The sequence below is a fragment of the Sceloporus occidentalis genome, unplaced genomic scaffold (genome assembly GCF_023333645.1).
Source record: "Sceloporus occidentalis isolate IW3139 unplaced genomic scaffold, rSceOcc1.0.p SCAF_154, whole genome shotgun sequence".
NCBI lineage: Eukaryota > Metazoa > Chordata > Lepidosauria > Squamata > Phrynosomatidae > Sceloporus > Sceloporus occidentalis.
The window spans coordinates 1,136,332-1,154,895 of NW_028317134.1; the positions used below are offsets into that span (position 1 = coordinate 1,136,332).

The following is an 18,564-nucleotide window of genomic DNA, read 5'->3' on the forward strand; positions in this document are numbered from 1 at the left end:
GGGAACATTGACCATGTTATCTACATGCTGGGGTATACATTCACATCATACTTTTTTTTTTTGGTTTTCTAATATGAGCAGAAGTTGTTCAAACTTTTGCTTTATCACAAGCAGGGGAGCCAGACAAATTTATCTCAAAGGAACCAATGCAGCTCTCTTAGTGATTGATTGTCTAAGAAAACAATATGACTGCCTATTTTTAGTCTTCATAAATAAGGCGTATGGAAAAATATTGTTCTAACATTTTGCCTATGAAATGTTTTTGTTCACAATGCTGTTTATTTTGGGTCCTCAATAACTTGGTGTTTTCAACCTAAAATGCTTACTCGATCCCATGTCCTGCTGTGATGGGACACTTTCTGTTTGTATGAGCGATGTAGGCTTGGCCAAGTAGTACACAAGTAATGTTACGTGGTTTTTTTTTTAATTAACTGATTATATATATATATAATATGCGTGTGTGTATATTTGTATTTAGTGATCTCTATTCTTTAGGGATTCCATCCACATAAAATATCATCATATTATAATAATAATAAAATAAAATATTTTTGTGGTGGAAATCCATTGGCCCGTTACATCAATAATACAAACCTTCAAAAGCATTTAGCCTGCAATCCTGAATGATCTAAGGCCATCCTATTCAAAAAGTTGGACAGAACTCTCTAAGATGATGTAGCCACATAGCAACGTTTTATATATTGTAATGGTCTGTGGCGTAAAGGTTGAATGCTTCTGGTTATCTGGCTACCTCCATATGGATAGTTTGCTGGATGAAACATGAAAAGCAAGCTTCCCATCAGTTTAACAATTTCAGGTTATGTTTTTCTCGGCTCTCTGACATTAGAAGGCTGTTGCACAGGACCGGAACCTTTAGGACACAGGCAGTGAGAACCCCCTTCTCTTGCTTGTTTCTGAAATAATGTATATAGACAGCTTTTCATTTTAATTCTGCAACCAAGTAAGACACTACTTCCAAATCTAGCATCTGAAAAAGTGTTTGTTTTCAGCCTTGCAAATATAATCTGTAGCAATACGTCTGGCGAGTGGGGTGACGGGTTATTTATTAAACGCACATGAAACAAAGTTTGAAACACCACAGAAAGGCTGGTCCATGAAAAAAATGGGCACACAAAAAAGTATAAACTGAAACAACTTAGTCTGCTCATACCTTTTTAAAGACCTACTTTATTAAAGAAAATCATGGTCTTTTTAAATCACAAGCAATCTATATTACTTCAAACTACCTAAATATGAAAAGTTGGCATCTGGTTTTCTAGAAGACTTGTGGTGGCACCAATACCTGTACGCTGCCCCAGAGACCTGATAATAGGACTGTTCTGGATAAATCCAGATATCCCTTGGGTTTAAGGTTACTTAACAGCCAGTCCTGTATTTTCCTTATCAGTTCTAACATACTTTATATAGTTAAATACATCTCCTAACTAGGAGAGGTATAGATGTTCATTGTTGTTTTTATCTCTTATTTATTGAGCGCCAACACATATATTCAAACGATATGACAAAACCTGAATGGACAGACTAAGGCAAACGGATACTGATCAGGAAAAGATTGGGCCTTGCTCACAAGCTTACACTTTAGATTACCGTATTTGCTCGATTATAAGACGAGGTTTTTTCCAGAGCAAATGCTCTGAAAAATACCCCTCGTCTTATAATCAGGGTCGTCTTATAATCAGACCTCAAATAGGTCTGATTATGAGACTAAGATCCAGATCCCCCGCAGCGATGCAGAGGACCTGGATCCTCCTGTGTTAATCCCCCCCCCCCCCAATTTACCGGTGCTTCTGAGTCCCCGGTGCTTAGTCCGGGCTGCGTGTAGAGCTCTACGCGATACAATCGCGTAGAGCTCTACACGCTTCCCGGACTAAGCACTGGGGACCCAGATGCAGGGGACCTGGATCCTCCTGTGTTAACCCCCCCTCCAACTTACCGGTGCATCTGAGTCCCCGGTGCTTAGTCCGGGCTGCGTGTAGAGCTCTACGCGATTGTATCGTGTAGAGCTCTACGCTCTACACGATACAATCGCGTAGAGCTCTAAACGCTGCCCGGACTAAGCACCGGGGACTCAGAAGCACCGGTAAGTTGGAGGGGGGGGGCATAACACAGGAGGATGCAGGGGACCTGCATCCTCCTGTGTTATGCCCCCTCCAACGTACCGGTGCTTCTGAGTCCCCGGTGCTTAGAGCTCTACGCGATTCGCGTGGAGCTCTACATGCTGCCCGGACTAAGCACCTGGGGCTCAGATGCAGGGGACCTGGACCCTCCTGTGTTATGCCCCCCCCCAACTCAGAAGCACCGGTAAGTTTGGAGGAGGGAGGGGGAGTGTTAAATGTGGGTTTGAGGCATTTCTGGAGGCAGAGTGCTCTGTGAAATGCCTTTTAACCCCTTTAATGCCACTCTGCCTCCTGAAATGCCTTAAACCTCCCTATATGCCACTCTTCCCCATAATATGCCTTTTAACCCTCTAAGTGCCAGAGTGGCATATAGGGTTAAAAGGCATATCATGGGGCACAGTGGCATATAGGGTTAAAAGGCATATTATGGGGCACTGTGGCATTTAGAGGGTTAAAAGGCATATCATGGGGCACAGTGGCATATAGGGGGTATAAGGCACTTCTGGGGCAGATGTGCATAACTGGGGGACAGGTTGGAAAATAGAAGGAAATAAAACCAAAATATTTTTCTCAAGCATAGCTTTTATTAAAAAAAGTGTTTAAATGAATTAACATTTACTGGTAAAACTTTTTTCCTATAGGGTCGTCTTATATTCAGGCTTTTTCTTTTTTTCCTAAATTAATATTAAGATTTGGGGGGTCGTCTTATAATCAGGGTCGTCTTATAATCGAGCAAATACGGTACATTGATCCCACGAGAATCAATATGCCTAACATAGTTATGCCTGATGGAAAAAATGTAAACGTTGTCCTAGAGCGTTGATGTAGTTTATATATATATATATATATATAATTTATAATGTTTATGTTCTAATTTAAGGGTTTTTTAATCTCCTATGATCAACAACAAAAACGTCAGTATTAACTGTGTGTGGATATTCACCATTGACATTAGGAGTCAAATCACTTTTTTGGGGTAAACTGACAGAATATTAACCAGTTAAATGCTGGTAGGTACTCAGGACCCTGAGTATGATGGCTCTATATAAATTAAATAATAAGAGTACAGTCAGACTTGCAGTAACACTTTGTAACAATCTGGCTGTGAATTCAACATTTTGTATCTGTCTGGCAAGCAGTGCACTATTATGCAAAATGCACCATGTTTTACATCTCACTGTTACATGTGAGCTTCCTAATGGATTGTTCGCAATATCCTTTTGGTATCGGTGATGGATGAGCCTGGTGAGGCTTAACTAGTGGGTCACAGGTCATCACAAGTATCCATGCTAGAGTCCAGACATGGAAGAGGCTTCCTCCCCTGGTTTTCCCTGGCCTTACATCTGAATCCTCCTTGCAAGCATGGTCATCCCACCCTGGCTCAACAATTTCCTAGACAATCTAGGTCTTCAACACCTACACCCTCAATCATGGTTAGAAAACACAGCTTGTAAATGTGTTGCTTGAACAAGAAATGCATCAGTGCAGAAATGTATACGGTCTTTTTGACAGTAACGTTTTAGTATATAGCGGAGTCATCACTGGTTAAAATAAAATTTGTTTAGGGGGTCTGCGTGTCTGTGCTTTTAATCTGTAAAATCCTACAAGTGCGTGCATGCCATATTTACTGGTCCCCTAATATGTCCAGCGCTCGTTACAGGTTGTGTAACTAAAAGCGTTCTTTTGTCAAAAAAGCTACAAAGTTTTCAAAGGGAAGTGCTGGTGATACATTCCGTTTCATATTTGAAAGACTTGTCTGTTCAAAAGTGTTCCGCTAACAAGCAGCAAATTTATTTGGGCTACTTCTGAGATCTTTGCGTGCGACAGTATAAGCTAAAGAATTCATAGGACATTGTCATGTGAATGCTTCTCTTAGACGAGGAAGCCAAAATGTTCAAAGTTACTTACATCCACAAACCCATACTTTTATTATTTAGTTTGAACACATTCTCGTGGAATCAAATTTTTTTGTAATTGACAAAATAAAGTATTTGGGGGGGGCGGGTAGGACAGCAAAAACTGTTGAACTAATAAACCTTTGGGGGTTTGTTTAGTATTACGATTGTTATTCGTGCTAGATTCTACATGGCTTGTTTTTCCGCTCACAAATAGCTGTACTCTTCTAACACAGGAGTTATACCATTTTTTTTAAGCTTTTCTTCTTCAAGGACTAGGGTAGCAAGAAGTCCCTACCAGAATTTATATGAGAAATCTTGTTTAATAAGCTACCTTACAGTCAAGGGTCCATGAATGAACCCAGTTAGCGGATTGGACGCATTTGGGAAGCCTACATGCCCAAGGATAGAAGCTGGGTTTAGCACTGATTGCTGTCCATTCCATCATCATGGACACCTGCGACACATTTTTTTGTCTCTGGGGGACAAACAACACGTATAACACAACCCACCATGCATATAAAAAGATCTTCCATTTATTAAATCCACCACACCGCTTAATGCCATTACCACTTAAACAAAAGTACGTAGAAGGTATGTATTTCTTTGGATTCGCTTAATGACTAGCAACCTGGCTAGTTAAAATACCAGAATGCATTTTCTTAATTGAGCAGACCACACGGGTGTTTGCACATCAAATGGAGAGGGCTACCTAAAAGATTTCTAATGGTATGTGTAGGCTCACTACAAAGAGAAGAAAGCTTTCCCAAGAAATAGTAAATTACTTAACTATCCTTATCATAATGGGTAGCTTTTAAATGGAATCCTAGTTAAGGTTAATATTCATGGATGGTTGATGCAGACCATGAAAACGTAATCGTACATGCCCCAGGGACAGCAAGAAAATTATTTCCTCTTTCAGAGAAAATGATCTGTCTCTTACCCATCTGTTTCAGGTTTCCATAGTGGGATAGAGATTTGAGCTGTCCTAATGGCTAAATGTGAATGCTTCTAGGGCTGTTTAGTTTTGTTGCATTAAGTTAGGGAAGGATGCCTCCAGATGATATCACTTGCAGGGCTAAGAGTATCTGCTGGTGTGAAGACATTCAGCTTTGCCGAAAAAGACACATCGTCGCCTACCGGCCGGTCTTTGGAAAGGATGATTGCCACATGCGATCGCACATCGTAATGTTATAAATAAACCTGTCTGTCCCACTGTAATTTGCTGACCACCAAACACTGGGGCACACTGTAGCTGTTAGGGAGGGCATTGTTGCATTGATGAGCAATGACTAAGCCTTCTAATGGAAACCAGACCGACTCCATAAAATGCATGTAGCTTCGGGATACATTTAATGAGCTTCAATGAGCTGTATCATTTAAAAAGATGCGTTTTGTTCTATGTTACTGCAAAGTATTAGTCTTGTAGATATATTCCCTGTTTGTGTCAGCTAGTGGACATATGTTTGAGGATATGAGAATCCCATGTTCAGGAACAATACGTACCCGTTATTCTAATTAAAGAATAAGTAGATAAAAGTATAGGCTATCATGCCCTTAAGACCCAAATTACATTATACTTGATCTCAGCATCTCAAAAAAAAAAAGTTACTTCTTGATAATTGATGGAGCAGAATTGTCGGGGACAGGCTGGCAACATTATTTCTAGGAGATTATGTAGTGTGTGCATATCTAGAGCTCAATGTCTGCTCAGCGAATCTGAATTTACCACCGTGATAGTAAAGCTCTGTGTATTTAATAAACCCGGAATTTTCTGGACATTTCAACTCTGACTTTACTATACATTATAAAGGGCCACCCGCCGTGGCTTTTCCTGCAAGAAGGGCTGAGTTGATCGTTTATAATGTTTAGTTAAAACTTAAATGACATTCAAGATGTCATCGTATGGTAGGCTCCTTGGAGTTCATAGTGAAATTGGAGTGTTGGTGCATTCAACTCTCTTGAAAGTAGATTTGAAGGTTAGTATGGACCTGGTGGCCAGTCTGATTTGTTATTATAGATTTGTTTTATAGCCATATGTGGAAAAGCTTGGGCCATGTCTCATACCAAATGCTAGGGCAGTCAGCTACTTTTCCACCAGTCTGTATCAAATCTCTTGTCTTAACAAATCCATTGAACCCAGGGAAGGAAAAACAAAATGTTTCTTTGAACACCAATAACTTGTGCATGGGCCTTTGGCAGATATTCAGCAGTAGTAATATCGTACTATTCATGAAGAAAACTCTGCAAATTAAAATTCTTCATAAAACTGGAGCAGTCCCTCGACTGATAAAGCAAAACCTTTATGTTGGTGCTTGGCACAGTATTTTATTTTTTTACATGTACCCTGTTACTTAGTGACACATTAGTGCATTTGGTCACATTAATAGAAAAATGTAGCTTAGGGTTTGGGAACCTGAAGTTTTAATTACTATTTTTGCAAAAGCAGCACATAATCTATTTGAACACTAATACCAAAATGCATGCAGAAGTTGCAATACATGTGTGTTGCCCTTTGATTTTAGATAGTTTGCCTCTTGCACGGTAAAAGGTAATGGTTGATCCATATTATTAGATTATATGTAAATTAACAAGGAGTCCTCAACATCTGAAGAAACGTAAGTGTTTGTTACAGACATAAGTTTTGAGATGATTACAAATACAGGTTTTGGGTGCCGCTAACAGGAACAATATGTATATACAAGAAAGCGGACTCGCCGCACACCCAGCAGATGTATAGTGCAAATAATAGAAATGCTATTTAAAAACATCTCCGTGGCATCATTGTGTGTCTCCATATCTTATGTCTTTAGATCAGGGCTGTTTTATCTCCAGGGCTATTTTATCTCCAGGTCTTGAGGGCCACAGACAGGTAAGGAATTCCATGTATACTTGCCTAAAAACTATTTTTAATTGAGATGTATGTGCTCAAGCTAGGATTGCGACCATCAAGCTTGGAGTTGAACACCACTGCTCTAGATAATTTATTGACCTTCCATTACTTTTTCCCCGCCTAACCTAAAATATAGCCATGTTTTGCAAAATATATAATTATTTGTTTTATATTCATATGCTGGTTGTTTTTGGTAGTGATGCATTTGTGTTAAGTGATTAATTTTAGCGGTATCATTTGTTTACTTTTCAGTTTTTGGATTGGTGGAAAAAATCTGTGTCATGCTTTTTCATTGGGTTCTAATTACTAAACCCCTGCATGCCAATTTGTTTAGAACTTTTTGTGGTGGGACAGGAGTGAAAGATCAGGGGAAAGATCAGGGGTCAAAAGGGAATTGATTGTCTACTGCCAAACAAATGACACCTTGTATTGCAGTAAATGCTACAGGAACCCTGGTCATGAAGATTACTCTGGTGTGACTTTGGCATTCAGTGTAGTCTGAAACAATGAACGTTAATAAATGCTGTAGCTCACACCGTAGATTCTTCATACATATATTTGTATCAATGGTTTACGTCAAATATGATTAGCAAATGTCAGCCGTATGTTGTACTGATGAAACTTCAAACCTTGGCGGATGCACACTTACTTGGAAGGCAGCTTTGCAGGCAGCCCATATGTAAAAGGAAGTGGGCAAAACATCCTAGAAATGGGTGGAGCATAATTGGAGTGGGTGTGTCTACCATTTAACCCCTCCCACAATGGCCCTAAAAAATCTCTATTAAGCATTCTGAAATACCTAACCACCAATGCATGGTCTCTCTGGCATTGTTGTGCCTGCTGCATTATCTCTGTTTCTGCTAGTCTGTCCTGTCTGCCTTTAAAGTTAAAGGTATGATATGATATACCGTATGTTGTCTGCACTATAATAGGCTCATTGCATATGTAAGATTAACTAGGGGCATTTATTGGCACATAAAGTAATCCATATGTTTCAAGGAGACCACAGGAATCTTATGTTGATTTATCTACATGTAGAATTTTCTCGAATGACCTTTCGTAATATTTTTTTTAGAAACGTTTCAAACTAAATGTATTCTTTTAGTTTATAAACTTTTGATTATTTTCCCCATATTGATGTTAGTCAGCCTTGTGTAAGTGAATGAGACAAAGAGCAGAACTCTGTTGCGACTGATTCATTTGTACAGGAGCCGGACAGTGTCTGCTTAGAATTCACCTGTCCCTTGCATCAAATATCAGGCCTTGTTTTACATCGTTCCATTGTCTTGGTTCTCATAGTGAATGAGCTTTTGTTTATGTTAGGCGGTCACCTTTGGCCCCGTCTTACAAACGACTAGCTTCACTTTCAGGTAAGGCCACATGAAAGGATGCTTTGAAGGCATGAACATGTCCTCTGAAAAGAAAATGTCCCAAAGGTTTAGAAAGGTAAAGCAAAGCTTGTCTGAGATAAACTGATAAGCCTGTTAAGAATGCTCCATAGGAGCCTACATGGCAGAACACTTTTCCTCCTAATGTTCGGCCCTTGCAAACAAAACATCAAGGCTTGTGCAAGTCTATAGTAACAGAAAACTGGTAACCATTTCACACATCCCAACAGTCCCGGGTTTACACTTCCATAGTTTTAAGGGCATGGTCTTGCTCTCCTAGGTAGCTGCCCTATTGTCCTTGCGAGCAGTGGGGGGCATGGACAGTTTGGAGAGATCCTTTGATATCTCCTAACCAGAGAAGGGGTGAAAAAGCAGCCCAGAGGCCCTCTAATTAAACTGGTATTGCAAGGTGACTGTTCGGGTAAGGGGACTATGGTGGCCATGCCTCCTACCCCTGGGACGGGTCGTGCCCCTGCCCACCTCAACACCCCAACCCAGGCGGCCCAATTTTAGACACCCAAAATGTTGGGGATACAATCTTTTACAACCCTTTGCTTATTAAACTTTAGAAAGCACTTGATTAAATTGTTTACAGATATTATGTTAGCATCTTTTCACTTAAAAGATAATCAGACCAACTTAAACAACATAGTTATATAAGCATGAACACATACTCTATATTAATTATAAATATTTGTAAAATTATTTCAGGTAATGACTGCCACATAAAGAGGTCTGTAGTTTGATTCACCAAAAAACAATATGAAAGGAAGTGGCGATACAAACTCTGCTTTTTATACTGAATGTCTTACTATTCACGTCGGAAATGAGTCCGGTATCTTTGTGTCTATAATCCATCACAAGGTTTTTGTTTGTTTTTTGCTTTGCTTAATATGTATTTGATAAAATTGATATTAAAACAAAAACTACGCTTGTGAAAGTAAAGAACGCCTTGTTTTCAGAGCAGCACAATAATTGTAGCTGTTTTTTTTTTATATGGAAACAAACTATTTCCTCTAGAATTATCTCCAAAGAGTTTACTGGCATTTGTTTTATCTTTTTTGTTACTAACAAAATGTGACATGAAAATGCGACATGAGGAGAATTATAGAATAGTATCCTACACGACCGTGACAATGAAATGGATATTGTATTTTGACCAAGAAACGAGGGAGCCCTTAATAGAAGTTGAGCCTTTTAATAAGACTCCATTTGTGTTTCAACAGTGTGTGTATATATATATGTGTATATATATATATATATACTGCTCAAAATAATAAACAACACAATGTAACTCGAAGTCAATCACACTTCTGTGAAATCACACTGTCCACTCAGGAAGCAACACTGATGGACAATCAATTTCACATGCTGTTGTGCAAATGGAACAGACAACAGGTGGAAAATATAGGCAATTAGCAAGACACCCCCAATAAAGGAGTGGTTCTGCAGGTGGTGACCACAGACCACTTCTCAGTTCCTATGCTTCCTGGCTGATGTTTTGGTCACTTTTGAATGCTGGCGGCGCTTTCACTCTAGTGGTAGCATGAGACGGAGTCTACAACCCACACAAGTGGCTCAGGTAGTACAGCTCATCCAGGATGGCACATCAATGCGAGCTGTGGCAAGAAGGTTTGCTGTGTCTGTCAGCGTAGTGTCCAGAGCATGGAGGCGCTACCAGGAGACAGGCCAGTACATCAGGAGACGTGGAGGAGGCCGTAGGAGGGCAACAACCCAGCAGCAGGACCGCTACCTCCGCCTTTGTGCAAGGAGGAGCACTGCCAGAGCCCTGCAAAATGACCTCCAGCAGGCCACAAATGTGCATGTGTCCACTCAATCGGTCAGAAACAGACTCTATGAGGGCCCGACGTCCACGGGTGAGGGTTGTGCTTACAGCCCAACACCGAGCAGGACGTTTGGCATTTGCCAGAGAACACCAGGATTAGCATATTCGCCACTGGCGCCCTGTGCTCTTCACAGATGTGCTCAGTGTGAACCTGCTTTCATGTGACAGATGTGACAGAGTCTGGAGACGCTGTGGAGAACGTTCTGCTGCCTGCATCATCCTCCAGCATGACCGGTTTGGCGGTGGGTCAGTAATGGTGTGGGGTGGCATTTCTTTGGGGGGCCGCACAGCCCTCCATGTGCTTGCCAGAGGTAGCCTGACTGCCATTAGGTACCGAGATGAGATCCTCAGACCCCTTGTGAGACCATATGCTGGTGCGGTTGGCCCAGGGTTCCTCCTAATGCAAGACAATGCTAGACCTCATGTGGCTGGAGTGTGTCAGCAGTTCCTGCAAGAGGAAGGCATTGATGCTATGGACTGGCCCACCCGTTCCCCAGACCTGAATCCGATTGAGCACATCTGGGACATCATGTCCCGCTCCATCCACCATCGCCACGTTGCACCACAGACTGTCCAGGAGTTGGCGGATGCTTTAGTCCAGGTCTGGGAGGACATCCCTCAGGAGACCATCCGCAACCTCATCAGGAGCATGCCAGGGAGGTCATACGGGCACGTGGAGGCCACACACACTACTGAGCCTCATTGTGACTTGTTTTAAGGACATTACATCAAAGTTGGATCAGCCTGTAGTGTGGTTTTCCATTTTGATTTTGAGTGTGACTCCATATCCAGACCTCCATGGGTTGATAAATTTGATTTCCATTGAGAATTTTTGTGTGATTTTGTTGTCAGCACATTCAACTATGTAAAGAAAGATCTAGGATGTGTAATCTTAGTGTTCCCTTTAATTTTTGGAGCAGTGTGTGTGTGTGTGTGTGTATGTGTATATATATGTATGTGTACAACTGAAGTGACGTAAAACTAATAGTAGGTCGCCATTTAACTTAATGTCTATCCAGGTCTCAACTCTAAAAAGTAGAAATTGAAAGTCTGAGATCCATCCTTTTCTCTGTTGCCATTACGCCACAAAGGGTAGGCATCTTCAACTACACAATCCTGTAGAAATACTTGACATCCATATATTTCTTGACTAAACTGTACAAGTTACAGTATGTGCTTAAGATGTACAAACAATATCGTTTCTTCTAAAAGCTCCTGAGACACCCGTTCACAATACCAGAATGCCGAGGCATCTAGTGAGACGTGCCGCCAGTACTAGACTCAGAAACTGTCCAGTTTCTTCTCTTTCCCATACATCTTTGGAAAGCACTGCTTTGACGTTGATTAAATGAGAAGAATGCTTGTTAGAAACTTTATCCATAGCATTTTCCCTTAATAGCTAAGTAGCTTATGCTCTGTTGCCTGCTTGATTATGGAGATACAATCTACTTGGGCTCGTTTTACTATGGAAAATATGTTCATTCTGCTACTTAGACTTTGCATAGTTCATTTTTTTTAATTCATAGTGGCAGTATTGATTAAATTAAGGGACCCATTAAATATTTAATTGGTAGGAGCCATATCACATGAAAATTTCTGGAATATATTTCTGCTGTATTTCATTAAAAGGCAACATACGTATGTGTGTCTATAAATATACAACAGACATATATTTCTACAGACGTGCATCATGTGTGTTTTGAAGCTGTTGATCAAATTTTGTTAATTTTTGTATTTGGGTCTATTTAGTGACCCCCTAAACATTTATTGTAACAATGCCGTTGTGTCTAATATTTTCAGTGGGTTTGTTTGCCTAGGTACTGGTAATATCACCAACTATTGATTGGTTTTACACTTATCAATGTAAAAGTTACCATTCTGTAAACATACAGCATTTTATGAAGCCCATTGTCATGTTAATGCTTTGAGATCTTTTTTATTTGTATCAGAAATTAAATTTAAATTGCTTCAAAAATGTGTAAAATTCTAAAGTGATCCTCCATTTCCTCGTCTCGCCACTGACAGTGGTGATTTTAAGTGTTTTTTATTCTATTTCCACTTTTTATAACACTGTAATTAAGTCTAGTATGCAGGATGTACTATTTTTTGGTAGTTTAAAGTTCAATTTGTGTTAGTTCTAGTGAATTTATTTTAATGCCATTTGTTCTGTTGGAGAGCAATTTACTTTCATGTACTGAATTTACTGGCTTGTTACATTCTAATCTTGACAGTACAAATACAAAGGACCTTTTAGTTTAAAGTCTACATTTGAAGCAAACCTTACTTTGTATTCTTTGTGAGCCACGAGGACTGATAGAGTTGAAGTTTCGCATCTGCTCCTCCCTTATTACTTTAGTGAACATAAGACTGACTGAACGAGACTATCTAGTGTTACAATCTGTATAAATTTATTTGTAAAACTTTCAGATAAGCTTCAGTATTTTAAGGATTTCACAAGGACCTGTTGTTCTCACCATTGAAAGAGTTTTGGTTACGGGGCAATCCAATAGTACTCTTTATAGATATAATCTGTTCTGCTGATAACGTCATGTAACTGAGAAATCGTAGTCGCCCACTTAGATTTAAGGAATTGTCTTGCCTTTCTCTTTGATGTTGCCCAATTTGGTATTCAAAGTAGTATCAGTAATAGATGTTCTATGGTTGATTCTATATGTGGTCTTCCTTTTCCAAAGGCTTTAATGGGTACATTGTTTTCTTGGGAAAATACTTTGCTGTTCAGAACGCCTTTAACTGAATCACCTACCAGCAATCAATATGGCTGTTCTACTGGATACTAGATCGCTAGGTTCACTTTAACGTCTCCTTGGCTACCCATCTTATGCACTCTAATGCATTGATTGCTGTGTGGTCCTTTGGAATTTTGCTGATGTCGATTTTACAAAGGAGGCTGCCAACAAATATTTACATTTTTTAAGTAAGCTGATTCCATACAGATAATGATGACGTAATTCTCAATTTTATTTAATATAATCTGGCTTGTATTTGTGTGTTAAGCAATCTAATATGCCATTTTATAAACAAGATCTTACAATAGACTCGGTAGAGTCGAAATAAGGACACAGTTAAACTTTCTATATCTGCCTATATGCTATGCCTGTAGGACAAGAATTAGAGAAGGCCAAACACTAACAAGCATGTTGGCTTCAGCATTCTGTTTCTGATTTTCGGGATCAAACTTTTGGAATGTTTTCATTGGAACTCACGAGCGGCATGATATTTTTGCCTCGAAGGGTAAACACAAAGTCTGAAAATAACCAGTATCGCTGCAGAATGCAGTTTTTCAAAATGTGCTGCCCAGGACATGTTTGTCGGCCCGTGTAAAAGAATGAGCTCTGCTATTGTTTTCCCCCAGTGTGGATGGGGCATTGTTTTTGGGATGTTTTGTGCGAACACAAGGGAAGTATGTAATGTTTCATTTTTTTGTCTTTCTCTCCATGTAAGGACATTTCTTTGTGTTTCTGGAAAATTAAAGGCTAGAGATTTAGTTTTTTACATGTTGGCAGGCATAAGGAATTTAGCTTGGATAGATGCAGTACTTTTTATTATTGGATTCACACATTGAAACATTTTGGCTTGATTTGATAAGTTAGCACATATACAAGGACTGAAGAAGACCAGGAACAATCACTATGCATGTTTTAAAAAAAAAATAGAGAGAATCCTGCGCAACTAGCCAAATGCTTTAGTACCTCTAGGGCCTTTATGGGGTCTATTCATTAAAGGAAGATTGGCACACTTCTCCAGAAGGAATGGCTAAACTATGTGTTATACAAGGCCAGCCAAGCTCTCCCTCCTTTAGAAGCTCATCAGGGTTGGGCCTTCATCCTGAACTCAATGGGCTGAAACACAACTTACCTGCAAACTATTCTGTCAGCTCTGCCTTTAGTGAATAAGCACAAACTTAACAGATTGACTATGCCAGAAAGTTCAACTTCCTGATGTATACCTTCTTGCAGGAGAAGCTAACTGGGTTGGCTCTTCATAATCTATAGTCATATCACGGAGTTTGGCTTTTTAGGGAGTAAACCCCAATTATTATCATGTTGTCTAATCTATGCATATACACTATATGGACACCTGACCATTACATCAACAGGGACTTTTTTTAGCATCGCTTTCTAAATACATAGACATTAATATGTAGTCGGTCCACACAGACTCTCCCCCTTGCTGCTTTAACAGCTTCCAGAGTCCAGCGGTGCCGTGCTTTACACCACTCAATCCGACGCTAGGCATTGTACTTGGTGATGTGAGACTTGCATGCTGCTGCTTGGCCACGGAATCCCATTCCCTGAAGCTCCCGCTGCACAGTTTTTGTACTCCTATAAATGCCAGTGAAAGTTTGGAACTCTTCAGCTATGGAATCGGCAGAATGTTGGTGACTTTTATGTACCATGCACCTCCGCACTCAGTGACTCCACTCTGTGACTTTACATGGTCTTCCGCGTCATGGCTGTTCCTAAACTCTTTCTCTTTCCAATAATACCACTTACAGCCGCCGGGGGAATATCTGGCTGGCATGAAATTTCACAAACTGACTTATTGTAAAGGTGGCATCTTATTGCAGTACCATGCGTGAATTCACTGAGCTCTTCAGAACGACCCATTTTTTTTACAAATGTTTAGAACTGCAGACTGCATGGCTAGGTGCTTGATACACCTGTGGCAATGAGTCTGAATGAAACGCCTAAATTCAATACCTAATGTTGTATCCCAATACTTTTGTCCATATAGTGGATGTTTTTGAGATTGTGTGTGCTGTGTTGCAGGCAACGACTTTGTAGTCATCTTTTAGCTTGGAAGTTTGTTCCATAAACCCCAAGTCAAACAGCACAAAAAATAGCTCAAGCACATGTACAGACAGGAATTGCATTGAAAACACATATGATGAGCACAGCTTGTATGCAGTAAGTGTGTAAATGCTGCCTTAAGTCCTTGCCTCTGTAAATACCCTGGTGGCTGTATGTAGAATTTCTAAGTAAAACACATTGTCTCAGACAAAAACCACGTTAAAAATAAAACAAGAATAAGGAGTTGTGACAAAGCTACGAAAAATGCTATTTTGTGCCACATTAAATAAACCGAAATGGTAGAATTTGCATGTTTACCTCTTTGGGGTCAAAACACATGAATCAGCTTAGAGTAATTCAGTTTGAATGAAGACAGTCTGTATACCCAAAAAATAAATTCTTGGATTATGTGGCCATTGTATAACTTTGTCTAAAACACATGTAAGCTCCAGCGCTAGAAGACAAAATGGTAATGCAGAATTTCTGCTTTAAAGACCTAAAAGTGGTTAGCTAAATGTTTAACGGCTGGGCGCTGCTCTCAATTAGGTGCCTATAAATTAAACCTAAAACTGACACTATTTTGACCAGTACTCTACCGGTTCTTTAAATGTAGACGGCTGCATATGATTCAGATATCGTCTGGGGTTCCCACAGCATTTCGTTAAAACCTGAAACCATTTTATAATTTAGTTCTGCATGACAGCAACAATAAAGCTTCCGTAACTTTGTACACAAAAAATGAAAGAAAAGCAAACAAAACTATGACTTCAAACTAAACGATATGTCCACACATGAAAGAGGTGATAAGAGATTCTTAATATGTTTTGGACAGACACCATTACACTATATAGTGCACTTGACTTACAAATGTCTCCCATAGCTGTTACCAGTGGATGCACCACCATTGGCATTTGTTCACGTTGGTCTTTTACCTGAAAACTGAATTTTTTTATTTTTTTTTAAAAAAGAAGAAGAGCTATCGATCCTCAATTTCTCCAGACACAGCTGCAGAATCGTTTCTTATTATATTCCATTATAACTTGATCTGATTACATCATGACCCAGTTTTCTTTTTACTGAATTCTAAAAATAAGTGTCTCCATGGTGTTTTAGAGCTTGACAATGCTTCCTGTTATGCGTTCTTGAAGTTAGATCATGCTGAATTGGTCCTCTGTACATGTTTTGGCAGATTATTGCAACCACACTTGCTCCAGTAGTTTCTCCTTACTTGGGTTGCCTGGAGGATTCTACAATCTTACAAAAACCCTTCCGGACTTATCAGTCTTTACACGTGCTTGAAAAGGAGCTTGTCTAGGTAACCTACTTGAGTATTAACTAAACTGTGTCATATCTTGGTGACGTCTTCCGCTTAATATTTCCATAATCATTTACATAATTATTCACTTCGAACAAGCAGATTAACTGCTGCGTACGTGGACTGCACAATGATTTCATGATCTTTTTAGATTGTTTTGTAATGGAGCACAGGACAAGTCCAATAATCAGGAGGTAATAATAATGAAGAAGCTCTGGTGGCCCCAGAAAAACCCGTAGAGGCGTTCTTGTGCTGATTCTTTGGACATTGGAGGACTTCCTTATCTTTTATGTATGTTGGGAGAGTATATGTATTTTATTTTTTAGACTGTTTTTCACTTGTGGTAAGTTGTTAAGTGTGGATTTACTAAGACTGAGCCCTTCTCGCAGGAGAAATGTCCCAAAGATACAACTTGTGTACATCTTTTGGGAAAAAAAAATTTAATCTAGACATATAGACAGTTCTAGATAACATTTTCTTGGGTCCCGCCTCTCCTAGTCCCCGTTACCCATTTATTTCTTAATCTTTCATATACAAAGTACATTTCTATGAATCCTACGGTTTTGTTTCATGACTTTGAATCTTTGTTTAAACAAACGCTTCTCCATCTATAGTAAATTACTTTGTTACATTTTGCTGTTTCTACGGCACAACGGATGAACCCTTATTGTCATGTTGACTCTTGAAATCTTACAAACCTTGCAAATATATAAATCTTGGGATTTCTTCCAAACCAGCAATTATAAAGCTGGTGTAAAGAAACTGAATACCACGAATGGGCCGCGTTTTAGTGGCAGAAATAAATGGCTGATTCACAGGAGAGCCTTTATAAATTCTGTCTGTTGGCAGCTTTGAGAACTGTGTTGAGCTGCGTCTTGAGTGATCTTGAGCATATCCACAGGAAGACTCCGGATCTGACAGCTCCCCAAGTGACAGTCTGTAATAATGTAGCTGTCTCTTGGGAGTTTTAAGCAATTATAGGGATGACTTTAGAACACAGCGGAACCCTGCTTGCATTGTAATGAATTGCTCATGGGATCGGCAAGTTATTTTACTGTTTTTATAGAGTCTTAAAACGGTTGGAAATGATACGCAAATGCCTCTGGTCTCAGATCAACGCTGCCACCCCGAAGAGATATACAGCTGAATACTCATCAACACTGTGGCATATGATAACAAGGGTAGTAATGCTTTAGTTCAAGCTTTCCCTTTTTTCTACAAAAAATACTTTAAAAAGGGCATCCTTACCAGAGTGCATGGTTAGTAGATGATGAAAAATTTTAATGTTTTAATCGGTAAAAGGTCATCTACTGTAAGTGACTTGTAGATAACACAGTTGGGTCTGTTCAGTAAAGCGAGTTTGCCGGAAAGCTGTGGTTTAAACTCCTAGATGTCACATTTGGAAGGTGAGCCTCTGCTACAGGAATAGCTTGGCTGGCCATTCAATCATGGTTAAATCAGTGATAATTGATTTATGCATTGCACAGGGCCAGCTCAGCTCTTGCAGGACAAACTCCTCCAATCAGTCTTGGACTTTAGTGTGCACTATAGCATGCAAGTATAGATACTCCCCATTTTTACATACAAAACAGAAAACAGTATAGGTAGATAAAGTAGAAATGTGAGATGAGCCGTTGTAAATGAATCTGCTGCTTTTACGTCTTCTGTTATTAACTAAACAAAGTACACTACTGCCCAAGACTCATTTTTATATTTAGATTGTAAGCGGGGTCACATGTTTATGCACGTTATACTTTAATACTTTGGAATATGACTGCATTACTGCACGTAACTGAAAGAAATATAGTTCTATATACAGAAATTGATTGTGTATAGCAACATTATAGTGATTGCAACTCCTGTGATGGTCTATACATCATATGAATCTGCTCCTTTCAGACCATATTGCTGTATTGTTTAGCATAAAATTTAAATACACACCAAGTTCCATGGCACAAGGTGCTGAGAAGGTGACTCGTCATTGATCTTGATGTGCACAAGAACATCTTGCCACTTGAGTAAAAGATGACATTATCTCAGTATCTAAATAACCTTTTCTTGCAGGAGATGACCCTGGTTGCCCCTGAATCTCCTTCTGAACAAGCAAAAAGAATTTTCCAAACGTACGACCCAGAAGGTGAGAATTTCTTTTAAATTTGTACCTCCTTAATACCTCCTCCTTATAGAGTGCAAGCTTATTTAAGCAGAGGCTTCCTTGCCTTTTGTTTCGGTTACGTCTGGATTGTTTTGTGATGCATCCTTCATTATGTCCTTTTTA

The 18,564-nt window shown here is 39.6% G+C and overlaps 1 protein-coding gene across 1 annotated transcript in view; it reads left to right on the forward strand.

Moving 5' to 3' along the window:
• The window catches only part of LOC149280541 (ubiquitin carboxyl-terminal hydrolase MINDY-3-like), a 46,829-nt gene that overhangs the window by 14,882 nt on the left and 13,383 nt on the right, over positions 1 to 18,564 (forward strand). The window contains exon 11 of the mRNA XM_089500418.1: positions 18,351 to 18,423. Coding sequence (XP_089356544.1) covers positions 18,351 to 18,423 — 73 coding nt within the window. The remainder of the gene's footprint in view (positions 1 to 18,350; positions 18,424 to 18,564) is intronic.